The sequence below is a fragment of the Neospora caninum genome, chromosome VI (genome assembly GCF_000208865.1).
Source record: "Neospora caninum Liverpool complete genome, chromosome VI".
NCBI classification, from domain to species: Eukaryota; Apicomplexa; class Conoidasida; order Eucoccidiorida; family Sarcocystidae; genus Neospora; species Neospora caninum.
This window is the reverse complement of record NC_018392.1, coordinates 202349-227924: the sequence shown is the minus strand read 5'-3', so window position 1 is coordinate 227924 and position 25576 is coordinate 202349. Positions and strand designations below refer to the sequence as shown.

The window sequence follows — 25576 nt, the reverse complement described above, 5'->3', positions numbered from 1 at the left end:
TCCGAGAACTGGAAGAAAAGGGAAACTCTCTTTTTCCCGTGAGGCATAGAAGCGCTTCTACTGAAAGACACACTCGTTTGAACTGGACAGCCCTCGGACGGCTGCAGCCCCTAAGTTTGTGCACGTGTCCAAAAATACGGAACCACATGTAGATATATGTATGAAGATACACGCGAAAGTCACCCAGCATCTCCTTTCACTTTGAGGCACATAGGATTTGCTTTCTCTCTTTCGTCTTTTTCTTGCCTTCTTTCCCACGGCGTTTTGCAACGGAAAAGGCCCCTCTCTTTTGCTGCCGTTTGTAACTCGCTTGCCAGGACCTTTTGGGTCTCGCTTTTCTTCTCTGCCTGGACCTTTTTCGCGCCTTGACTTTCCATCCGATCTGTATCTATCACACAATCGTCCCTTTTCCGCTGTTCTCGGAGGACGAAGTGTGCAAGCAGTCGGCCAGCCAGATTTGGAACTGAGTGAAAAGCTTATCTTCGCATTTTGCCTCTCCGTCCCCCCCTTCTTTTCCCTTGTCTCTTGCTTCTCATCGCAAAAAGCAAATGCCCAGAGCGAATCTGTTCTTTCCGGACAGATGGACACAAGCCCTGTTCTTTCAGGACGGAGCAATTCCGGTCTGTTCCATACAGAACAATGGCAGGGTTTTCACTGAATCGAAAATCAAACGTGCAGACACCAGAAAGGAAGATTTCCGTCTCTCCTTCCAAATGGTGCTCCTTCTCTCGGGGCGTAAGCTTCTGAAAAAAGGCCACCTTCCGAAGAAATGCAAAAATCTCGGCCGAGACAAGCAGGCCCAGCCACGTGGATTTCCTTGTTTTTTCTTGAGGATTCAGGAGGCAAACCCCTCCGCACCTGATACGCGTTTGCAAGGCGTGAAAACCCCGAGCCTTTCTGAGGAAACGTGACTCTATAATCCTCGTTCCCTTTCTGTCCCGCTTTCCAGTGCCACTGAACTTACTCTGACTACAGAAGCCTACGAAGTAGAATGCCGGTCAGATTTCCCCTGCGGGATCGTCTCATTTGTTTCTCGTCCCCTGGCAAATCCTTATCCGTCCTCTCCCCGCCTCTTCTTTTGCTATTGCCTGTGTCTTCTTCGTTTGCTCATCTTGTGATCCCGTTTCGAGGAAACGGCACAACAGCGTAGACGCCCATACCCCTGGGAGAGGCCGCCAAATCTGCAGAAGCAATGCCCGAGCGGATTTCACCCTATTATTCCTTGGCAGAAAAATGTACACGCCTTACCAGCATCGCACCAATCTCCCGTACCGGGAGGGTCTAGAAAAATCTCGGTTGAAAAACAGACGTGAAAAATTCACTAGACTCACTGTCGTCACCGATCCCGTCCAGCCCGCGTCAGATCTCCCGCTCGTAGCGTCATACGAAAATGGTACGTGCCGACCCGTATGTTGAGAATATGTGAAAAAAGAAAAACATGGTGAAAATAAATGAGCGGTCAATCAGTGTGTCTATCTCCTCTCTGTACATGTATATCTACACTCTATCGGTTTACCAAGCTGTTTACCTCTGTGCATCTGCATCTACTTATACAGAGAAAGAGTGACATACAAACACACAGAAGAACCTGGGGTAGTAGGGAGCTCTTGACGGAATATATATATATATATACATATATATATGTATATATATATATCAGAATATATATATATATATATATGTATATATATATATATATCAGATACATGTTTGTCAGTAGATACATATTTAGATGGGTGTTTTTCTCTGGACAAAATAGGGAGCGATGGAAGAATCAGCCACGTGCGCAGGCTTGGATGGCACCAGAAAGGGTGATTGAGACTGACTTGACTAATTTTTTGGATGCTCGCAACTTTCTCACAGACCTGACTTCTCTTGGTTCGCTGTCTTTGCTTCCCCCCCGTTTTTCGCTTCACCATTCTCTACAGACCATGAGAGAAACGCGAGACGTGAAGACAAGAGCGTGTCCAGGGCTGACAAACAAGAGAAAGAAACTCACCAGAAACTCTTTTACCAGGCGAGAAGGTTGGGATGCTTTTCACAGACGTGTTGTCTAGAGCCTGCATAGAAAATGTCTGGTTTTGAATACAGGAAAGGAAAACAGATGCTTTTGTGCTCTAGAACCGTATGACAGGAGGAAACTTCACAAATCTTTGCTTCTTTCTAGGTCTCTAAGTCAGATAAGCAGCAAGAACGCGCTGCGGAGTGCCCGTTCCCGCGCAGGGTGTGAGGAGTCTGGTTGTCACTCCTGTCTCTACGTGGATAAAACCGGGAGTCGCTCGAAGCATTTCTACGTTTTTCCTCTGTACTTTGTACACAACTTCACTAGGAAAAGACTCCTCATTGGAAGGTAGCGATGTGCATCACAAGTATATGACCCCGGACGACCGCCTCGCTCCACGGATGCAAATGGTTCAATGGCTACGTAGCAGTGTATTGCTCCTATCACATTAGAAGGGAAGTCGTCAACAAGACAAGCTGCAGCGACAAAAGTCGACGAAACACCTGAACACACCACGGACCGCTTGAGTTCCCGGCAACCTTTCTTCTGTCGCGGCTCCTCGTGTTCCCGACGCCTTCAACCATGATTCACAGACGGAAAATCGAGACGAGAGAGTCCTACTACAGGGAGAAGGAAGAGAAGGAGGCAGCTGTGAGGAGTCAAGCCACAGAAACCAGATAGTCTTTCTCGTAGCAAAAGGGAGAGACAAGAGCTCTCGCTGTCCTCAGTGTTGGGGACTCACTGTCTGAAGCTTCTGGATAACAAAGACTTGTGACTGGTAGCGTGTAAGGTGGCGATCGCCGCCTCCGCAGTTTTCTCAAGAAAGACAAGAGGAACCACGCGAATGGCTTTATGACCATAGCAACAAAGATGAGGGGAAACGTGTTGTAAAAATGCCCTTAGCAGTGTATTTCCTCATCTTTAGTTTCAAGACATGAGAGAATCCCGATTCAGCGTGCCTCTTCTGTTTGTTGCCTGGCGTGTCCAGAAGCAACTGGAACACATCGAGTTTCTTCGCGAAAGGAGCAACAAGCGTTCTTCCCGGTAAACGCAGATCCTCGCTATCGACTGCTTCGTTCCCAAAACAAGGTTTGCCTTTATTCAGCTGTCGAGAAAACTGGTTAAACTCGATCTTTCCCACTGGTTATGACTCTAGAGTTACCCCCAGCCGATTGGGCAGATGGCTGGCTTCATCAAGAGGCACTCTCAGCCTCGTTTCACGAGGGATCGTTTGTCTTCCTGGAACTCATTCTGGGCATTCTGGGACTGAACATGCCGCGATATTAGTGAACAGGACAGAACTGTTGTGCTGCCGCGGCTTCGAAACCGGGCTGTGGACAGCCATGTGCATATATATACAGACTTTTTATATCAGGACGGAAAGACCGTTCCGTTCCACTTTTGTTCAGAAAAGGATATGACATTGTCAATCTGGAGTACAAAAAGAACGCCGATGGCTGCCAACTGAGAGCGCGAGACGAATACTTCCAGGTACTACGGCTGCTCAGAAAGTCCATAAAGCATACACGGCAACACAGACCCGCCTAGCGAACATACGCAACTGCCTTCTTCGGGTAAAAGTGCGCGGTCACCGCCCCTTCTCTGAATGCAGATGACTGCGGGATCTATGGCCATACAGGAACCACAATCGAATATATTTCTAAAGCATATGAATAACTGATAGCTCTTGCTTATACACGTGTATCGATTTATGGTTGTACTCATACGCTTGTCTTCACTGCCGAGAATTAGATGACACACGGTTCCGTTTTCGCTGACATGACCAAGAGAGGTGGATATTTCCTCCTCGGAAAAAGAGATTTTCCGTCCAGAGTGTTGTTTCCGAACCGAAAGGACGACGCACCGTTTCCTCCAATTGGTCTCCTTGGCACAAGAAATGCGTTATGTGCCGCTGTTTCCAGTACAAACAAAAACTTCGAGGCTACATGCTAGCTCTACGTTCCGGCATTTGTAGCAATCCTATTACAGGCAAGGGACCTCTTCCTCAGCCCACAACCGCCGAAGCTACCAGCAGTCGCTGTCACATCCCCCATTTTCGTTTTTTATCGTCCTTTTTTCCTCACCAGTCACGTTTATCTCGTGTAGAGACGAGCAGATGAAAGGCGAAACAGCAACCGTTTTGTGGACAGCTGAAGACTCTGGAGTGCTTCACTGCCATCGACTCGACTCCGCTGCGCCGCCTGAGTTTTCTTCTAACTCTTCATCTTGAGTCCTTCACTGTGTCACGTTGTGAAACGTTTCCACTTTCTTCTTGATGCACGCTCGGGTGCACGTAGACGCGAACATACTACAGGCGATACTGACCATCCCCACAGCGTAGCAACAAAAGGTGAACTGGTTCAGGAAGTGTATCACCGCGCAGCGCATCCTACGCCGACATCAAATCTACAACCTGTCGTTATACAAATACGAATACGGACAGCTATCTCTCGTTACAACGATTCTCCATAAATAACTTTAATATCTATACATAGGATGTAAAGCTTGGTAAGGAGAATTCTTTCCGGCACGCTGATCACAGGGTTACTGGCTGCCTCTTTTGTGTGCCCAGGCGAAGCCATCCTGAAACTCGAGGAACCTGTTAAACCCCCGCATCTTGATCTCGGCAACACCTAAATCGAATTGCAGAAAAGCAAAAAGTTCACTGCCTCCATGGAGGCATTCGGACAACATCGAAGCAGCGCATGAGGCAAAAATCATTGTACGGTTTTGTAATGAAAATCGGCAACAAAGGTCTCGTGAAAAGCCCAGTTGAAACATAGAATCGCGGGTGTTTGGAGGGTGTCTACGGGTCTTTTCTCGCGTGTCGTTTCACCTATTTGTGGACGTTTTCTGCATCTCTCAATTTCCTCAAAGCGGCACTCACATGAGGACAGAGAGCGGGCTCGTTCTGGTTCTCTAAGTCGTTGCAAATCACGAAGAAAACTTCCGCCTCTATAGAACAAAGAGCGAGATCTTCCTTCCACCGCCGCTTAGGTTCCCCGAAGCTTCACCAACGCTATGCAGCACCTCCAGCTTCTCTCTCCATCGTGGCCCGTTGCCCGTAACAAGCGCCACCACATTTCTACGTGTTCACCGCCACGCGGAACACTCTAAGCTTTATCCGGTCCAGAAGCCTTCTCACGACTGTTTTCCGTCTTTCCACCTAAAGAGATAACGGCGGGGCTCTCTTCCCCCGGAAGAGAGAAACACTCGAAAACGCGACTTCCCCTCCTGAACAGCCCGCGTCAAAGCGACAGGAGAGCCCGCCCTTACTCGTGCTACGCTTCTCGCCCATTCCCTAGACACATTCTCGACGCTTCGATTACAGGTTGGAGAGGGACAACGAAACCCTGGGATCTCAACTGACACACACGCAAAATGTGTAAAACCACCTAGATCACGCTATAGAATCCTACACCTCTATTTATATATATGTATACATACATCTGTGCAGCACACACACACACACACATTAAGCGTGTCTGACTCCGCAACGTTCCAATCCCGGGATGCATTTCGACAGTCCCTTAAGATCTGTGATCCTCAAAAAACTGTACATCCACATTTCCGAGTGCCGGAGAAAAAGGTGTGAGCCGATAGTTTTCTTCCCTAGCGGCGCTGTCCTGCGCGACGCCTCCGAGTCAGCTTTCTTGTGAACGAGAGCATTTCTTCATTTGTAAAACTCGGTAGCCTTTCCAGCGTAGCATCAGGCCCCGAATCTCTTCGAAAGAGATCCACGCGGAGGGCTCTTGCCCCCGGCGAGCTGTCAAGACTTCTCGCTTTCTTAGCCTGCGCGCTTTGCCCCCGTCCTGTTGTCTGCTTTCCCGCGCGACACACAGAAAACTGTTCCCTCTCTCTTCACCTGGAAAATCTTCCCCGGCAAGCAGCGAAGAATGATGCATGCCGCCTTCCTCGGCGGCGAGAGAGGCCGCAAACGCGCCGTCATAATGGGGACTGCCTACCCCTGCGTCTAAGAGGGATCCTGCGTCTTTTTCTGGGGAAGCAAGACGTGAACAAGAGACACACGCGCGACTCTCCGTCCTCGCGGCTTGTGAAGAAACCGCGGAAGAATAAAAAGAAAAATACACACCGTTTCTGACGAACGAGGGGTGGCGACGGTCCTGGGTTTTCCGCGCCCCGCCAGAGAGGCATGGGAGGGTGGTTGGTTCGCGGCCTCCCAAAGGATGCACGTTGCCCGAGACGATTTCTAGGTCGTGGGACTTCTTTGCTTCTCCGAGATCTCCCTTCTCCGGGGCACCACCCTCAGGTATCTCTTCCGTGTCTTCCTTTCTTTCCTGCTCGACTGCTTCCTCCCAGACTTCTCTCCAGCCGAAAACGAGAGCGTAGTGGTTCTGGATATGGAGCACGAGGACACTGTCTTTCTCTTCGAAGGCCGCGCGAAAGCGCTTCCACTCTGTCTCGACTTCGTCCCTGGTCGCCTCTCCCTCGACCTCGCCTGCCTTCTTCCCTTCAGTCTCTGTGCGTGTCTCCGCGCTTTCAGTATGTGTATCCTGTTCCGTCTGCGCTCTCTCAGCACCTGTTTCTGTCTTCTCCGACTCGTCCTCGCCTCTCTTCTCCCTCTTGGCCTCTTCTTTCTCCTCTTTCACGCTCCCGGTCTCAGACGCGTCCTCCGTTCCCGTCCCGACCCGAGTCTCCTCCTCTTCCTGCTCTCCTTTCTCCTCCCCCATGCGCTCTTTCTTGCTGCTCGACTCTTCTTCCCATTCCTTGGCCTCGCTCTCTTTCTCCTCTCTCTCTCTCCTCACAATCCACTTGCTTTGCGTCCCTGGCCCTCCCATTACCGCAAAGGCTCGTACACCGTAGCTACACAGAGGACATATCCACGCGGACCCCAGCCACTCACTGAAGTCTCTTTCCGTCTCTCTTTCTTCTGCTCCCTTCCTTTCGTCTCCTTCGTCTCCCTCTCCTCCCTTCGAAGCAGGATCTTCACCAGCGTCCCGTCGGTCTGCGTCTGAGTGAAGCTCTCCCATGCTCTCAATCTCCTTTTCGTCCTCGTTCTTTCCCCCTTCTCCTCCGTCTTCTACCTTTGCTTCCTCCCGTCTTGTTCGCTCTGCTCCCACCTTCTCTCCTTCTGCCTTGTCTCCCGTTACCTCACGCTCTCCGTCCTCTCCCTCCACTTCACTGTCCTCGCGTCCTTCTTTCCGGCCCTCTTCACTTCTCCTTGTCCACTCTCCTGCTTCTGTCTCTCCGCCGCTCCTCTTCTCCTCTCTGTTCCTTTCAACCCCTCGGCACCGATGGTTCTTCGCCTCGATGTCCACAAACGCCTCCAGCAGCTGTTTGTTCCCCACGTGTCTTGTGCTGGGCCTCGCCAGCGTCAGCCGCCTTTCTGCCTGACCTCTTTGCAAGAGAGTTTCGAGATTCGCCACGACTTTTCGGAAGAATGCAAGGCCCCGTTTGCTCCTCGTCGCTGTCGTCGGCCCACGGAGAGACGTTTTTTCTTTCCTTTTCTGCGTGGATAAAACGCTGCCTTCTTTCTTCGCAGGCATCAGTCGGCTTGGAGCACGCGCCGCACACACGCGTGGCGGCTCCTGTTCGGTCGTGTCTTGTTCACTTTCTTCTCTGTCTTCTTTCGCCCCACCTTCTCCCTGTTCTTGCTGCGGTACCACTCCGAGCATGTCCTCTTCGAGGCCGCCTCCCTCTTTTTCTCCGTCTCTTTCTCTCCCTGCTCCGCACTCGTTTCTTTCTTCGTCATTGGGACACTCGGTCTCCTGCCGAACCCTCTTTCTTCGACTGTTGTTTCCCCTTTGCGCTATTTTCTCGCCGATCGAAGAAGCTGTCTCGACGCACAACTCTGCAGCCTTCTGTCTCCCTTTCGCCGTCTGTGCTGACCCCCGCCTCGGTCTGTGACAGCCACGAGGTTGTCCACGAGAATTCTTTGAAAGATGCATGCAGACAATCCACATAGGAGCGGACTCGAAAGAAGAGACAGAAAAATTAGTGCTGGAGGGACCACCAGGAGGCGAAGCAGCGTGGGGGAAGATCGAGCTAGCCGAAGACGAGGAGGAAGCGAGAGAAACGGCAGAAGGCAAACACGAAAAACAAAACATGTCCTCTGTCATTTCACGTCCCTTGTCTTGTTGGTCTTGGACCTGTTGCAATGCTTCCCTTGTTTCTTCCCTTTCCTCTGGGACTCCAGAAAAGAGAGCCGGAGGAGCACCCCGGAAAACGTTTCTATCTCCTGCGTCCTCCTCTCCTCGTTGAGGTGTCTGTACAGTGGGAGAGACAACCCGAAGAGCGAAAGCTAGCCGACGCCGCACGCTCCACGTTTCGTTCCAGGGCAGGAAAGAAGAGACAGTTTTGTGGGGTGGGGACGCTGCAGCTGTCCAAGACCGAAGTGTTGGGAGATCTGGTCGAGGGACAATCGAGTTCCCACATTCTTCGCGCTCTCTCTCGCCCCACCCTGATTCCCCATCACGTGCGGGTTCGGTTTCCTCGTTCTCGGTTCTTTGGTTCTTTCCTACGGAGTAGTCGCTCCCATCGTTTCCGCCTTCCTCTTCTCCACGCTCCCCCCCTTGCCTTTCTCTCCCTCCTTGGACCTTTCTGCCTTTTCGCGCTTCGTCCTCCCCTCGCTCCTCTGGTCCAGCGGCTGCCGCCCCACGGGGCGTGCAGGTGAAAGACCAGGCCGATATGTCTCCAGCTGTTCTCTTCTCTTCCTCTGTCTCGCCCTCCTTGCCGGACGCACGCGGACTCTCCACGTCTCCTGTTCTTTCTTTTCTAGAGTCCGTTTGCGTCTCTCCATCGCGAGGAGAGAGAAGGTGCTGAGGATGCAACTGTTTGTCCGCGTCTCTTTTTCCTGTTGAGGAAGGGAAGTAAGCCTCCAAACTCGCATGCAGAAGACGCAGAACAAGAGCCCGTTGGCACCTTCTTTTGGTGTCTCGGCGGGTGGAATCAAATGCGGGAAACTCCGACATCTCATGCCTCCCAGTTGCACTTCTTTTGGTCTCCTCCCTGTCCCCGTAGTTCTCCTCATCTTTCGCCTCTTCATTCTCCTCCTCTTCTTTCTCTCGCCATACTGTATTTGCGCCTCCCTGTCCCCCCTTCTGTTCCCTCTCTCTCTTTTCTTCTTCTCCTGCCGCTTTCACTTGTGTGCCTTCGCGCCTGTCCTCCTGCTGGTGGCGCTCCTCACGTTCTCTCTCATCCTCTTTCTTCTCGCCTTCCTCCGCCTCTTCGCCTTCCTTATTGTTCTTTGATTTCTCTTCCGCTCGAAACTTCCTCCTCTCTTGCTCTTTTCCTCTGTCTGAGCCCGTCTCTCCACTCTGCGGGGTCAGCCCTCTGTCTTCTCGCTCGCGTTCCTGTTTTCTCTTTCTCTCCTCTTCCGCCTCAGCAGCAAAGAGGTTGTCGAGGACCTCGTCCTCCAGGTGAATCAATTCTCCTCGAGCCTGCTCTCTAACGCCTCTGTCTCGCATCTCCAAGGGCGACAAAATCAGCGAAAGAAAACGGTATCGCGTGGCTCTCCTGGACGCAGTGGCGCGGTCGAGGAGCGCACTCAGTCCCGACTCCACGCTCTGGGCGGAAGGAGACGAAAAACAGGGAATCGTCCCGACCACAGATCCAGATGCTTCTCCACCTCGCGTCTCTTGTCTCTCTTCTCTCCTCTCTTCCCTCTCTTCTCTCTCTTTTTCGCCTTGCTCAGTGCCTTGCCGTCCTGTGTCTTCTCGTGGTTCGTCCTCTCGAGTTTGACGTTTCCCTTGTCTTTCTTCTTTTGTGTCTTGCTCTCCTCTCTTCTCTCTGAGTTCTGCTCCACTCTGGTTCACCGGCGCACCTGTGGATCCCTCCAGAGTCTCCTTATCCTTCTGCTCGTCTTCCTGTCTCTCTTCTCTCTTCTCTTCCTTGCTCCCTTCACTCTCGTCTTTCTGTCTCTCGCCCCGCTTTTTCTCGCCCCTAGGAAAGGCGAGGTGGTGCACGGCATTCCACGCGCCTACAGCGGCGGCGGCAGCACAATACGGGTAGTGCTGAGGTACCCATGCCTTGAGTGCATGCACGGAAAAGGCACACAGCACGCCTCCTGACCTCCTCCCTTCTTCCTCTGCGTCTTCGAGCGCCGCGAGCCTATGCGACTGGCCATCGCCTCGATCGCCGCACGAGGTGAGCGTCTTGGAATCGGAGCAGAATCCTTTCTCTCCCTTTTCCTCTTCAGGCAAAGCCTGAGCCTGGCAGCATCCTCTCGCCGAATCTGCACGAGCGCTACCCGGGGCATGCGTTGAAGAATTCTCTCCTTTGTCAGTTCCCAGGGGCGGGGAGGAAGAAGGGAGACGCGCGAGACGCTCGCAGAGATCCCGCACTCTCTCATGCGCGTCTCCCTTCTTTTCTTTGGCCTCTTCGCAGCCTCTCCCTGGCCTTCTCAACTGAATCTCTTGCTCAGCCTCGTCGACACTAGAGAAGACTGGAGAAGGAACAAGAGGCAGAGAGTGAGAGAGGAGCGAGACTGCGGGCGCCATGCTTGGGACACGAGAGCGCGTGTGGCTCGGCGCGACGCACATGCGAGTAGTTGAGTGCAGGCAGGAGAGAGGAAAGATGGAGAGAGAAGGCGCCCGGGAAAAAATCTCCGAGAAAAACCGCAGAGAAGAGGCCGTTGCACACTGCCTCAAGGCGCGCGGCTTCTCAGCATGTGTCCGGTTTGCAACAGATCCGCCATGAACGCAGATTCTTCCTTTCCTCTGGCCTCGTCTCCTCAACAGTGACTCTCTGGAGTTTCCGTCCCTCCCCAAAGACAAAGCACCACACTGTCTGAACAGTTCCACAGACCTCCATTTATGTGTGTCCAGTGCCTTTCTACCTATCTGTCTACTTGTTTACAAGTCTGCGGCATTGTTTTTTTTGCCGTGGAGACAACCGAGAGAAAGTGAACAGTCTGCTTGGGTAAGAGTTCTGATGTTGCTCGGGGAAGAGATGGCAGTCGAACGTCGAGGCGGCGAGAAGGATGTCGAGAAAAGAAGAACCCGTTCAGCGGATGGCGAAAGACTTCTCCGGGCGGTCTTGACAAGACATCACACAGACCGATACAAACCCCTGAGAGGCGATTCGAAGAAAAGGAAGGGAGTCCGAGATGGAAAACTGTTTGCTTCCTTTCAAGGGCTCGATGGCCGGGTCAGCCGTTTCGAGAAAGAAGTCGCCTTTTCCGGAAACTGCCGGGGTCCAAAGGCGGTTGGGGCGGCACGCGGACCTGAATCGAAAAATCGCGATTTCAAACGCGGAAGAAACCGAGAAACCCCGACAAGCCGTTGACGCAGACCGTGAAGGGGAAAACGGTTCGCTTACACGAGACAGAAACGCGGGAGAGACGCGACACACTGCTCGGTCGTTCCGCGGAAGACAAAAAACCTCTCGAGTTTTACGAGACACCCGCGCGCACTGAGTCGTTTTGACTGGGATCTTCGTCGACCTTGGACTGGAGAAGCCGAGTTCCCAATTGCGTCGCCTCTTTAGTGGGAGGAAACAGAAAGTGAAACCGGAGGGAAAAGATGAGAAACGCCGGAGAGGAGAAAATACGGGACTGCGGCCACGGCAGTCCGCCTGCAGCCACTGGACCTGCCGCGGCTTCCCTCCTCCGACTTTTTCGCAAGACACAACTTTTCCGTGGCAAGGCCTGCAAGACACGAACACTTTTGTAACAGACTGCTGTGTTTGTTCGGAGGCTTGCCCCGACTCTTCGTTTGAGTCGTCTCACTCCTCAGGTATCAAAATCTTGCCCCCAGAGTCACCCTCTCCTCTTGTCCGAAAAAACTCCAAAACCACATAAACACATCGCTATGTCTCTGTTTTAGGCCTCTGCCTACATACCTGTATACACATATCGAGAGATATGTCTCTACAAGCGGTCCCATCGCCTGCGACGTACGTGCGTAGATCTATCCACGTTTATCTATGGTTTCCAGTGGCTCGCATGCATCCATGCATATCTACACACATATTTCATATATATATATATATATATATATATATATATATATAAAGACACCGGCCATGGCTTCATGTTTTAAGACTGGATGTGTCGCCAAGCGTCTGCGTTTGCTCTCAGCGTCTGTGGAAAGCACAGCCGCTGCGTGAATGAGCATAGGAACCAAGCGCGAGATTTTTGTGTTCTTCGGAGGTAACAACGTTCGTTCAGTGGGATACGCCGAGATCACTTTGCAGCGGGAAAGAGAGACGTTTCTTTTTCTGTGCAAAGACGATGATTGCTCGAGGCTTTCCCTGTCGAGATCTGCCTCGAATTCGAAAAGCAGCAAAGGGGACCGCCCCGTGGCCCCGGCCCTGTTCGGAACTTTGTGTCCTGCGCCGGAGACAGCGCGTTCCCGCGCGACTCCTCGCGGTGGTCCGTTCCTCACTTGCCGAGAGCAGCGATCAGGGAAGAAGAATGTGTGTGAAACGAAAAAAAAGAATGTGTGTGAAACGGACTTTGAATTTCTTTCCTGGGGCCTCTGCAGGGAGCGGATCCCGCCGAGCGTTTCCCGCGAGAAAAGAGGAGATTAGAAACCTCGGTCTATCAAGTGCAGGACCAACGATCCCAGGGGACTACCCAGAGGAATACGCGGAGCCTCGCTTTGGCCTCTCCACATTGGCAGAAAGACGTCAAGCAAAAATCGGAAAACGGTTTTCGAAGAAAACGTCAACACGGGAATCCTGGCCTTCCCGCGGCCAATTTCCATTTCTAAGAGATCTACGTAGATAACTACAAAGACGCAAGTTCCAGAATGTGTCAATTTCTGGAGCAGAGACAGGAAAGGGAAGACCTCGGTTCCAGCCCGTCCGGCAGAAAACAGGAAATCCTTGGAAGAACTGCCTAGACGGAAACTCCGTCGTCACTTTTTGTCAACAACCAAGTGCGGCCGCCCCTCTGCATCCCCGTGGCGCAGAATTCAAGAAGCGTGGAAAAAACCACTGCGCAGAAAGGCGACCGCCAGAAGAGACACGGGGCGGAAGGCCCAAAGCCCCACCGTGGGGGCTTGTCCCACTGCGTCGAAACAGAAGAAAACACGAGAGAGAAGAAAACACGAGAGAGAAGGAAACACGAGAGAGAAGGAAACACGAGAGAGAAGGAAACACGAGAGAGAAGAGGTACGGCGCAGGCGCCAGGAAGAGCGGAGACCTAGGAGAGGAGGTCGTCGAACGGATCCTGCGGCTGTCTCTTTTCTTGTCTTCGCTGCGCCTGCACATATCCACCACTGGAGACGCGCGGGCCTTTCAGTTCGTCGAACTCCAAAAGGGTCCACGGCAAATTCTTCTGCAAGTCTACCTGTTCCCTGCGACCTTCGCCGACCAGTGGCAAACCTCCGCGCGTCGGCGCTCCTCCGCTTTTCGACAGGCCTTCTCGCCTTCCTACGTGTCGTCCTGACTCACCCGGGGCGCTGCCTGCCGTGTCACCAAGGAGGTCGACGGCCAGCAACCCGAGCCCTCTTTCCCGATCCGCGCAGTTCGCTCGGGCCTCGCGAGTGTCTCCGTGCGACGCCCGCGTCGGACTGTCTCCTCGCTTGGAGCCCAACGGGCCGGAAGAGCCCACGCCTGCGCTGTGCGGCTGGACGGGGCTCGCGCGTTGGGTTGCTTCTCCGAAAGGCCTATCCAAGGCTCCAGCGCCGGAGAAGTCCGGGAACATCTCCAGCAAATCGAAGCCTCGCGCGTGGGTCGCCTGCGCCTGCTTTGTCTCGGTTAGCTCGACCGCCGGAGACAGTGGAGACCCCGCGCCGGGGGCGCCGTCGCTGAGGAGGTCGACAGTCGGCAGGTCGTGGACGCGAATCGCGGGGCGCGACGAACAGTCGGCATTCCACTCTCGATCTCGCCCGCTCTCCACATTTCCTCTTTTTGCATACTGGACAAGATCGTCTTCATCAGTCTGGTCCGCCGAAACCCCCGCCTCTTCAGCGTCACACACAAAGTCTCGGCAACTGCGTCCCGCCCCTGTCTCTCGCGTCTCGCTCTCTCGGCTCTCCGCCTCGTTCCGCCTTGTCTCCCGCCCTCTACCTTCCGTCCCGAGACCGTCGCCGCCTTCTTCGCGTCGCCCTTCCCGCTCCTCGTCGTCCTCCGCAGTCTCAAAATCCTCCAAGTAGACTGAGTCTCCTGCGCCTGCGTTCCCTGCGGGGCACTCAGCCCCGCTGGTGGCCACGAAAAAGTCCTCCAGCTCTCCGTCTGCGTCTCCGGCGTCTGCTCGGCTGTCTCTCAAGCCCCCGAGAGGCGCGCGAGAGGGCCTGTCTCCTTCCAGCGTGGTCGGCGACGAAGTCCGGCGCGGCACGGGCGAGGACGAGCACGACTGGAAGCCCGTGCTGTCGGCGGATTCCGACGCGCCCCACAAGGAGACAGGCGGGAGGTTGGGGACTGAGATGGCGACGCTGAGAACGAGAGAGACAGGCTTGTGGTCCGAAGAGAAATACCGCGGATGATCTGTGTACGACAAGACCCGGAGGGGCGACGACGCCTCGCTGCTCGCCCCTTCTTCGGCCGCACCCGCCCCGCCAGTGTCTCCGCTTCCCACAGACTCCACAGCTGGTGCCGTGGGCCTCGAGGAGCGAAGGCCATGTGTCTCTCTTTTCGTCGAATCGAGGGTGGAACCGGAACCTGCCGCCGCGGAAAGAAGGCGGCCGCAGAACAGGATGCGGTCGCACCTAAAAACGCAACGGGACGAAAGAGTGACATTTGGAAAAAGAAGGTAAAAACACTAGGAAAGAGAGACATCGACACCCATTCACGGAAAAGTACATATAAACGTGTATATCTGTATTTTTTAGATTTATACCTTTACAGATATGGCTGCCAGTGTAGGAAGAAGCAATGGTTTTTTGCGCAGGGAAGGACGCACGGAAGCCTTCTCGCCTCACGTGCGTCTTCTCTCCACCGGCGCGCTAACCTCCCTCTCGCGTTCGCTTACCAAGCAGGCGTTCTCTTCATGTCGTAGTGAGACGAACTCTTCTTGTACTTGTAAGTCGGCAGGAAGGCGATCGGCGCCTCGCGGAACTGGTGAAACGGAGGCACCCCATGCCGCTTGCTCACGTAAAACTGGTCAGATCTGCGTCGGCAAAGACCGCAAGCACACCCAAAAGAGGAAATGACACAGGAGGGCGGGAAGGAAGAGAAGAAACTGGGACAGAAAAGAAAAGACGACGCCCCACAAAACGAGCTCCGCCTGCCTGCACAGGCTCCGACCTCGAGATGGCTGCACAGTGCCTCTTTTCTTCTCTGCGGAGAGAGACACGACAGTGTGTGGATGAGCCCATCGCTTCTCACTTGAGCAACGCGGGGACAGCGTTGGGGAAGTTCAGGGCGTCCGCGACTTGCTGATGACTGGCGACGAGGCGGAAGTTGAAGTCGCCGCCGATCAGCACGAAGTCGTGGTCGAGAATCGGCGGCGTGTACGAAGGCCCTGACTGGAAAGCCTGCTGGAGAATTTGCGACATTTGTTGCATGCGCTCGTGCCCGCTGCTGGGTCCGCTCGCGAGATGCACGTTCACGAAGCAAAAGGACGTCTCGCCGATGTTGAGGCGAACGCACACGGCGCCCTGAGAAAGACACCAAAGGAAGAGGGGAAAGGAAGGCGCGTGGGGAGGCGCATTCGGCCCAGTGACAGGGCAGAAAAAAGAGAGGCACCACGCGAAGCGAAGTCGAAAAGGAAGTGCAAACGGCGCATCTCTCTGCGCATGCATTCGCACACAAAGTTTCCACCTGCGTAAGTCGCTGAGTTTGTCGGCGAAATCCTCACCTTGTTCCCGGTGTTGCCTTTCAAACCGACTTTGACCGAGGACACTTCCACACCTGAAAGGCAGAAAAAACACGGAGATCGTCTCCAATGTCCCTCGCCAAGGCAGTCCACTCGCCCCTCTCAGGGGCGAAAATTTTGGCGAGAGGCGTTGGTGCACGAAGTCTCTCCCAGACGGCTCGAAAGGAATGAAGCCGTTCTTGTGTGGGTTTCTCCAAATCTCTGGAGAATCCACAGAGACGCCGCTCCACCCCCAAATCGCGTTCCCTCGTCCACACATGCATATCACCAGGATGCATGCACTGCATCCTCTTCACGTAGGCCTCCACATCTCGTGAACCGCAACAAGCACAAACAAGGTGCCTTCCCCGAGACAGTGTCCTCCGCATTCTACGGATATGTTCCTCACCGCCCCCGGAATTCTGATGCTTTGTCATAAACACAGGCGAGTTTCAAAATGGACTGTGGAACCGTCTGTAACTTGCGAGCCTATTCACGTGTTTTTCGGAATGATCTGGGAGTCTTTCCACGGTCTCCCGTGTCTCTTTTGCGCAATTCAAGATTCTGCGGTTCTCAAGTGGAGACGGACCTGCGAGGAGGTAGCGCAGGTCTGTGCGGATGAAGACGATGATCATTAGGCCAACCATCGAACAGGAGCGAACTTTTACGAAGGCCGGCAGAGGCTTTCTCCCGCCCCGACTCTCGTCGCCTGTGTGGGGCGTCTGGAAAGGGGCCGCGTCGGCTGTCTCCTCGCCCCTCTCGCCGTCTCCGCCCCGCGCGCCCCAGCCGAGCCATCCGGTCAGAGACTCCTCGCGAGGCGCGGCAGGGCGGGACGACAAGGACGCGCTGGACCACTGTCGGCCGAAGAACGAGAGACTCGAGCCTTCCTCGGTTCCCTTCCGCTTCGAACTCCAGGGAAGAGCCGAAGGCAGCGCAAACTGGGACGCGGACGAGGCGTCAGCCTGCGCAGACGGCAGGGAAGACGCCGGAGACGCAGTCGGCGACGGCAAGGACGGCGGGCGACTCGAGGCGAGAACCTGCAGAAGCGGCGATCCCGAGAGAGACGAGACGTACGCCTGGAGACGCCGGCGACGCAGCGACGACGCAGCAGGCTCCGGGCAGTGATGCACCAAGTTGTTGACACCCACCGAGGCCTTCTGCTCGAGTCGCGCCTCCTTGTCGCTGTCCTTCATGTTCATCAACACGCGGAAGCCGGTCAGTTCCACCTGATTCGAAGACACAGAAATTCACACGCGTGTGCAACCTCACTTGTATGTGACGCTTCTCTTCTCGGGCACTGCGTTTTCTCCCTGCGTTTTTGCACTGCGAAGTTCACAGCCCTCTCGCTGCTCGCGCTGTCCCTCCACGCCGTCTCGCTCTCGACTCCAGACTCGCGAGGACACCTGCGTCTCCCTTCTCTGTTCTCGCTCCTTCCGTGTGCTTGCCCTCCCTCTTTTTCGCTCTGCAAAAATAGATCCGGTTCTCTCTCGCGCGCCGCTCCTTCTCTCTTTCCTTTTCTCTCGCCTTACCAGCTCTTGAACGCAAAAGACATACACGTCGGCCTGTTCCTTCACGGGCGCCAACCAAGGCTCGATGTCATCCCATTCGTGGAGATCCTTGCCTGCGAGGTTCCAAGTCCCCACCCAAATTCTCAGGGGCACACTGCCTGCACCCTCTCCCGGCGCTCGTTGGGCTCCATCGTCTCCTGGGGCCTGCCGGCCTCCGCCCTCCTTCTGTCCCTCGGCCCCTCGCAGCCCCGGCCGTTTCTCGCCTTCTCCAAATCCTCCCGGCGCCGACTCCGCGTCGGCAGACGCCAGGAGGCTTCCGCCTTTCGCGTGCATCTCTGCCTCGCCCACGCCGACGGCCTGCGCCCTCCGTCCCTTGCTCCCTTCTTTGCCAAGGAAGGACGAGGAAGAAGAAAGAAAAGAAGAAGAAGAGAAAAAAGAAGAAGAGGAAGAAGAGGGTGAAGAGGGAGAAGACGCACAGGTGTGGGGTCCAGCGTGGCCGACTTCGGCGAGGGAAGTGTCCCTCTCAGCCTCGCCGAGGCGCCTCCGGTTCTTCGACGTCATTTCACAACCTGGAGGAAGTTTCTCGCCGCTTCGCCTGTTCCTCTCGGGCGGTGAAGAACCACCAGACGAGGAAGGCGCCTTCGCATGACCCACCGTGCGCCTGCCAGCAACCGACCCGAACGCCCCACTCGCCTTGGAGAGAGACGCGGACAAGGCAGATTGCACAGGCGTCCCGGGACTGTTGGGGAAGGAAGACAAACGCGGCAGCGAAACGCTCAAACGGTGGAGCCCAAGAAAAACGTCTATCACTTCTTGGCGGTACGTATCCTCGAAGGTGTTCTGGTAAAACCTGAGAAGAACAGATCCGAGGGTAAGATACGCATGCATTTACAGGAAAAAAAAAGAGAGAGCGAGAGAGATCAAGAGGCTACAAAAACGTAGAGATACACGTCTATATGTATAGAGGGAGAGAGAACGAGAAAACGAGGCAGAGAGACGAGAGAAGGTATAGTTACACAGCGCATTTATACGCCACGGAAGCACACATCAGTCGGCGTGGGTACGCCCGCGCATCTCGAAAACCCCGTTCCTTTTATTTATAGACACGTTTATGGGTGCATGCAAGTGTACAGCGCATGGACCCGTAGGCTTGTGGAGTCACGAGCATCCAGTAGACTTTGCGTCGAACGGAAATCGGATGAACCAACCAAGAAGCGGGCGAGGGAAGGAAGGACACGCCAAACCCGAGAACGACAGAGCGGGAGAATCACGACAGCAGAGTTAAGGACGGACAAGAGAGTTACAACTGAAAAAAGAAAAACACAACATGACAGACGAGAAGAAGGAAAGACAGAAGAGGTGGAAAAAGACGACAAGGAAAGGGTACAAGAAGAAAGATTACCTCCCGAGGGCCTTCCACGCGTGATCGAGGTTGCTCGAAAAAGTCGCCTTCCCCCCCTGCTTCATATGCGACGTGAACACCGAGCCTGTTCCCGTGTACAGCATACTGATGCTGTCGCCCTGAATGCACGCAAACACATCGACGTATGCGCATGTGCAAACCCGTACTCTCACCTGTGCATGTAAATATTCAAAAGCACATTTACCCGCTCTTTCCTACGCGTGTAGATATACAGAAGGGAAGTACAGATAAAGTAGGCAAAAATACCTGTCTAGGTTCGCTTTCCGTGTCCCTAATTTCAATGCACGTGTGGCTGTATAAAAGAGCCTTCATGGAAAGGCCTGCCGGATGAACATATTTATATATATATATATATTTATATATATATATATCATTTGCCTATGTATTTGCATAGGAGCTGTCGATGCATGCAGTTTAATGTTCAAGGTCGCGCATGGCCGTCGTCTGTTGAGCAGGGCGTCTTTCTGGCAAGGAGTCGCGCGCGGTGTACAGCCATGAGCTCTTTTCCGTCTCGACTGTTTCTCTTCCTCCCGTGCAAGAGTTTTTTCTTACCTGATCGGCCCACATTTTCTTGATCTCTTCCTTCAGCGCCTGGACCTCTTCCTCCCCGGTTCCTTCTTCGGTTGTGGCGGCACTCTTCTTCTCTCTCTTTGCTCCCAGCGCGGCCTCGTGCGTCTTCTCTGCCTTCCCTCTCTCCTTGTCCCCTCGCCGAGGCGTGAACGACCAGCCTGACGCTGAAGAGACAGAAGAAACAGAAGAGACAGAGGACAAGGAAGCGAGAGCAGTGCCGTCTTGAGGCGCCCCGCGGCGCGTCTCCGCCTGGGTGTCGCCGGCAGAAGAGACCGAGGACGAGGACTGCTGGCGAGACGCAGGCTGCGAGAAAGGCGACAAACGACGAAGGCCGGTTCGCTCCTTCGCGCGCGAAAACGGCGAGGAGCTCGTCGGGGATCCGCTGCCGCCGACAAAGAGGAGAAGACGGTTGGAAGCAGCGAGAGCGGAGGGCGGCGGAGAAGAGACGGTGGAGTACGTGACTAGGTCTGAGGACGACACCGAGAGAACAGGGGAACAGAGAGATCGCAAAAAACGACCAGAGAAGGCCCCGGGACGGGAGCGAACAAAGAGAGACGCCTACATTCAGCCAGTATTTCATGTGGCGACTGAGGGTGGCAGAAGGCCAGAGAACGCGCGAACGCGTTTCCCTCCACCTGCGGCGGAAAGCCCCGGAGGGAGAGGACACAGCGGGGAGAGATCGGAAAAAAGCGAACACGACAAAAAATCGAAGCGGGGGGAGAAAATCCCCAAGGTTGCGCAGGACAAATATCTGAGAGAGAAAGGATGAGCAGCCGTTGCTTTTCTTCGCCCGCCCCAGGCCGCTCACTTCGCCTTTTGACGGGACGAAGGAACGCGTCGAAATGGTTGGAGCGCAAGTGCTGGACAAGCCAGAACCAGCAAAAATACCTGAAAACACGAGGAGCACGACAGCTCGAAACCTGTCTTAAAGCCCTGACGCAGCAGACTTTGTCCCTCTTTGGCTTTTTTGGCCCCCCTTTTCTCCCCACGCTTTTCTCCCCTCGTCCTTCCTTTCTCTTCCTCCTCTTTTCCCTTCTCTCGCCGCTTCCCCTGTCCTTCTCTCGCTCACTCTCCTTTGCGCTTCCCCTGTCCTTCTCTCGCTCACTCTCCTTTGTGCTTCCTCTGTCCTTCTCTCGCTCACCACTGGAAGACGTTGGTCCGATCTAGGCAGTCGAGGCAGTTGGTCCGCAGCACGCCTTGCTGTTGGTGTCCCCGGTCGTCGCCCGACTCGCCCTCAGCGGTTTCTTCCGCGCAGGCAGCTGCGTCGCCGGCTTCGCCAGCCTGCATCGCGAGGCGCCGCTTCTTCTCGAATTCGTGCGAGGGCTGAAGGAAGAAGCCGATCCCTGCGGCGGCGTCGAGGAGTTGGGATTCGACGAATTCGCCGAGAGCCGCCTCGTACGCCTTAGACTTGACCTGCTGGTGGAAATCGTAGTGGACGTGGTGAATAAAGGGAGCCTGGGGGTGGTCGTGCTCGTAGGCGCAGATCTGGTGTTCGAGCGCCGACACCAGGCGGGACTCGGTGCCCCGAGACCCGCTCAGCAGGTCGACGTAGGCGATCACGGGGCCGTAGCGCCGAAACAAAAAGTTCTGGTGCTTCTCGAACGCATGCGCCGTCAAAATGGTGTTGCGCGTCACCGTCGTTTGCGCCGTCAATCCTGTCTGCTCCCAAAACACCGGAACCGAGCCGCGGACTTGCACCAGACTCGCCCACCTCCCGAGCGTCTCTGATCGCCCCTGCCGCGCATGCAGAGACCCGCGACTCGCCGAAGCGACAGAGGAGACGCCTGCGACAGGCGCATCGGGTCCAGAGGCGCGCGAGAGCACAGGGACTGTGTACTCGACGAGGCGCACGCGCTGCTCACTCTCGGCGAAGTTGGCCACCTGCAAAAGGCAAGTGGGGGCCCGGCGGGCGCGCATGCACAAAAGCCCGAGGTTGGCGCGTGCAAAGGAAGCGAGGCAGAGACAGAGAAAAACACGAGAGAGGAGCACGAGGGACATGCGGAGAATGGCGACGCAAAACAACGCCTTTCCAGAGTTGGTTGACTGAGCGACCGTCGGACGCCCGATGCCTCTCCCTCTTTCTTGCTTCCGCCTCCCCCCTCGTTTCCCCCCCCAGACTGTCCCCTCTCTTTGTCCCTCAAATTCAGCGTTCTTCGTTTTTCCTTTCTTCGGGAACCGCCGCTGCCAGACAGATTCACCCTCGTGTTCCCCGCGGCGCGTCTCTCGACACAGCTGTCTTTTGTCTTCTCGCTCGCTGCCGTCCTCGTCGGCGTCCCACCTCTGTTCCTCGACCCCAGAAAGATCTTCTCTGTCCACGACTTACGTTGCCCTCGTCGTCGATGCCGCGGGCGTTGTAGCGCGTCCCGCCACGTTTGCAGCTGCGTCTGCAGATGAGCAAAAGCTCGACACTCTGCGAGAGGAGCGTCTCCGTCGCCTCGCGGGCGTCGAGCCCCACGCGGTCGTCTGCAACCGATGGGCGCGAAGGCACCGCGAGACGCGGCGGAGCACTCGGAGCAGCCGACCAGTGGCGGGCGAGCGGGGGAAGTGAGCGATGAGTCGCGGCAGGCGAAGAGCCAAGAGGCGCTGGAGACGTACGCTCCAGTCTCACATAGCCGACGTAGCCTGGAGCAACACGGAAAACACGAGTTTAGCTTCAAACTTCACATCTCTGTCTCGATCCCTGCCTCTTTATCGGTTTTCCTCCCTATCTACAAATATCTCTACATACCTCATTATATCGACGTAATATTTATGGATGTCTAGGTCGGCATGAAGTCGTCCCTTCTCTCTGTTTGCCCAGTGTGGCACTGTGGATTCGCTCCTCTCTCAGGACCTTCTTTCTTGTAGGAAGTTGCTACGGGAAACTCCTCTCCAAGGTGAAAAGCACAACAGAAAGTGAATTTAGTTTGGCGCTCCTTCTCGCCGCTTTACCTTGCACGACGGGGACCATCCATCTCTGGTCGATTCCGGCTGCCAGCCACGCGCTGTAGAGCTGCAAGTTCCACGTGAACCTTTCGTCGGCGACTGCAATCAGACCCAATCCGTCCCAGCTGTACTGTGTATCCCTGTCCTCTTCTCTCTTTCCCTTTTCCTCTTCGGCTGTCGATGCAGGTTTGAAAGCAAGGAACGTCGCTCCTGCTTGCCGAGCCGCTTCCTCCTCGCCTCCTTTCTGCGCCACTCTAGCGCGCCCCTGCTCGTGCGGCCGATCGCCTTGTGCTTCCTTCCCGCCTCCGGCCTTCTCCGCGACGCCGCAGTCTCCGTTTTCCCGCCTGTCTCCTCGGTCTCCCTTCTCTCGCCCTTCGCCTCCGCCCCGACTGAGCGGCGCGGCCGCGGTCGACATCTGCCTCACGGCCTTTGTGCAGCGATCGAGCAGTTCCTCTCTCTCAATCGGAGAGGCGACGGCGCTCCCCCGGCCTGGGGCGGCGTCCGAGTACCCAGGGAGTCCTTGGCGGCGCGTCGAAACCCCGCAGTCTTGCTGGTTCTGCAGACTGCGCGTCAACTCCAAGTCGTACGAGTAGTAGAAACAGCTACAGAGCAACTTTTCGACGGCCAGTGCATAGCGGTCGACTTCGCTCGTCACCGCCGCGGTTTCTTCCACAGCCACAACAGACGCCGCAGCCAGAACAGACGCAGGGAGGCCCAGAGGCGCTGATGTCGCCGCACTGGTGGACGCAAACCCCCCGTCCGGTTCGCTTCGTTGCGGGAGGCGTGTCTGCTGAGCGCGGCTCTGTGTTTCCTCGCCACTGCGACAACGCTGTCCCTGAAAATGGTCTCCCGCCGTGCTGCCGTCTCGCACGTCGGAGGTCATCTGCCCCGCGGCCGCCGCGAGATGCGACAAGCCGACACCGAGCCCCGAGCCCCAGCTTCCAGGGGGTGTCCCTGCGTGGGCGGGCGCCGTCTCCTGTGTCTCCGCGCTGTCTCCTTGCGAGCTCGTTTGCCCCTCCAGAACACCGACAGGCTCCGCGGCGCCTCGCTGGCCCGCGCGCTCTCCTACCACCGCCTCGCAGTGTCCTTCGGGCTCTTCGTCTCGCAACGGTCGCCCCAACCGCGACCCAGACCCCACACGAGGGCCCGTGTCTCCGTCCGCGAGCTCGACGCTCTCCTCTCTGTCCTCGCCTCTGCATTCACGCCCGCGCAGCGCAGCCTCTCTCGCCGCCGTCTGCCCAGTGTCGCCGGCTGCGCCTACGAGATTCACCCCAGGCCAGGAGAGACTGGAGGCGTCGCCGAGCCACCGGGCGAGGTTGAGGGAGGCCTGCGGCTGAGGCGAAAACTGGAACTGCTCGGCCATCCACTGCGTCACATTCGCGCGACTCTCGCCAGCCCAGGACGCGACCGCAGCGCTGCCCAGTGCGCTGCCGACTAGGCTGTCTGCCGCAGCCGTGACTAAACTCTGAATGCCTGTGAGGTGACCCGACAGAGACAGAGGGCCAGCTACGTCGTCCTCTTTTCGGGAGTCGCCCTCTCGGCCTGAGAGAGGGAGACCCAGGGGAAAGGACGGGGAGAAGCTGAGGGGAGAGAACAGCGAAGAAACATCGGCGCAGTCGGCCCCACGCTGGACCTTCGAGAGCGACGGCGTCCCGCTGTCTTGGCCTTCTGGGGAAAGCGACCTCGCAAGGGGGTGCGTGAGCTGCGGGACGCGCTCCCCGTCTTCTCGCGGCGTGCTGTCCAAATCTGAGAAGGCGAAGTGGTCGGACACGACATCCAGGCCTTCAGTCTCCTCCGTGGCGCCCAGCAGATCCAACGGAAGCGACGGCAGTCGCCCCTTTGGTCCTTGCTCCGACGCGAAGGCCTTGTCCTCTCGCGCCGCAGTGTCGGCCTCTCTCTCGGCCTTGTCGCCTCTTCCGCGAAGCGACGCTTGGCCTCCACCCAGCTGTCTCTTCTTGGACTCCACGGTCGCCGCGAGGCCCCGCACGACCGCGGTCGCAGCCGCAGGCGCGCCGCGGCGCCGGCGGGCCTTCCCGGCCGCGGTGTGGGCCTCGAGGCCCGCGGCCGTCGCTGTCGGCAGGTGGGCGAGCGACGGCGAGACAGTCGCATGGTAGGGGAGGCAGACGGCCCGTTTAATCGACTTAATGACTCTTCGGGTCCACCGACCGTCGCTGCCACGCAAATCGGTCCGCGCCGCCGCCTCGCCCCCAGGCTCCGTTCGTCCTCCGCGCTCAGCCCCGGACTTCGGCTCGCCGTTTGCGTCGCTCTGTCCATCCCGTTGAAGAGGGAGAGACGGAAGTTCTTCTTCTTCGAACCGCGCTACCTGTTCGGCTTCAGTGACTACGACGAGGAAGCGGCGACTGTCGACAGCGAGCGTCCCGAGGAGGGCGTCTGCGTCGAAGGCAAAGTGGAAATGTCCAAAGGACTGGGGCGGCTGAGTGTCTCGCACCTCCCCCGAAGCGACGGCGGCGGCGCAGAGACGAGGGGCGACTTGCTGGAGGAGAAAGCCCGTGCGGAGGGGAAGCAGGTGTTGTCCGATCGCTCCAGATCTGCGCTGGATCAGCAGAACCGGCAGATGCGCGCGCGGGACGGCGGGGCGAGCAGAGACACGCGAGGTCGAGCCCCAAGAGGCGAGCCAGAGAGAAGGGTGCGGAAAAATGAAGAAGACATGGCGATAGACACTCACCCTCCATCGCGACTCCAGAGACGACGGCAGCTCTGCAGGCACAGACAAGAAAGCTCCTGGAAACACCAAACGCGAAGAAGGGGAAGACGAAGGCGACGGCGAGGAAGGTTTTCGAGAGAAAGAGGTAGACTGTGTTTGCGCCCGTGAAGGAGACCCCAGTTCCGTTTCTCTTGAGGGAAGCGACGCACCAGAAGCGAACGCCGCGGACGCAGCGGCAGAACCACTCGACGATGCAGTTTGCGCCGGCACGAGAGAGGCGAAAGGATCGACCGCTCTCGGGCCTGCCGCCAGCTTCTTCGCTCCCTTGCCTCCGAAAGTCTGCGGTGGAAACGAAGTCAATCTGTCGCCTGTGGCCGAGCCACTCTGCAACGGATGCAACGTCACCGGCCGCAGCGGAGTAGCCGCAGCAGTCACTCCATGGAAAAATAGAGAGGAAGAAGAGGAAGACGAGGAAGAAGACGAAGACGCGGAAGAAGACGAGGAAGACGCGGAAGAAGACGAGGAAGAAGAGGAAGAAGACGAGGAAGAAGAGGAAGAAGACGAGGAAGGAGAGGAAGACGCGGAAGAAGACGAGGAAGAAGACGAGGAAGACGAGGAAGAAGACGAGGACGAAAGGGATGACGAGGAAGAAGAGGTAGACGGAGAAGGCGAGGGAAGAGAAACATCAGGAGTACTGGCAAGGGTGCGAGAAGCAGAGGGTGAAGCGCCTGGCGGCCGCACCTGGCCGCAGCCTGGCCCTGAGCGCATTTCCATTTTCTCT

The 25576-nt window shown here is 56.2% G+C and overlaps 2 protein-coding genes across 2 annotated transcripts; both read right to left on the bottom strand.

Annotated features, from left to right (window-relative positions):
• Positions 1 to 5532: 5532 nt before the first annotated feature.
• On the bottom strand, positions 5533 to 10461 carry NCLIV_015690 (conserved hypothetical protein; the record flags this gene model as incomplete). Its single annotated transcript, XM_003881761.1, has 3 exons — positions 5533 to 5556; positions 5968 to 5999; positions 6096 to 10461. The coding sequence occupies 3 exons, from the start codon at positions 10459 to 10461 to the stop codon at positions 5533 to 5535; spliced, it is 4422 nt and encodes a 1473-aa protein (XP_003881810.1).
• Positions 10462 to 13109: 2648 nt separating this feature from the next.
• Positions 13110 to 25569, bottom strand: NCLIV_015680 (Endonuclease/exonuclease/phosphatase family protein, related; the record flags this gene model as incomplete). Its single annotated transcript, XM_003881760.1, has 12 exons — positions 13110 to 14616; positions 14880 to 15017; positions 15236 to 15507; positions 15708 to 15760; positions 16294 to 16930; positions 17234 to 18062; positions 18615 to 18733; positions 19188 to 19672; positions 20014 to 20093; positions 20347 to 21086; positions 21529 to 21827; positions 22137 to 25569. 12 exons carry the CDS (start codon positions 25567 to 25569, stop codon positions 13110 to 13112), a joined length of 8592 nt encoding a protein of 2863 aa, XP_003881809.1.
• Between the last annotated feature and the right edge of the window lie 7 nt (positions 25570 to 25576).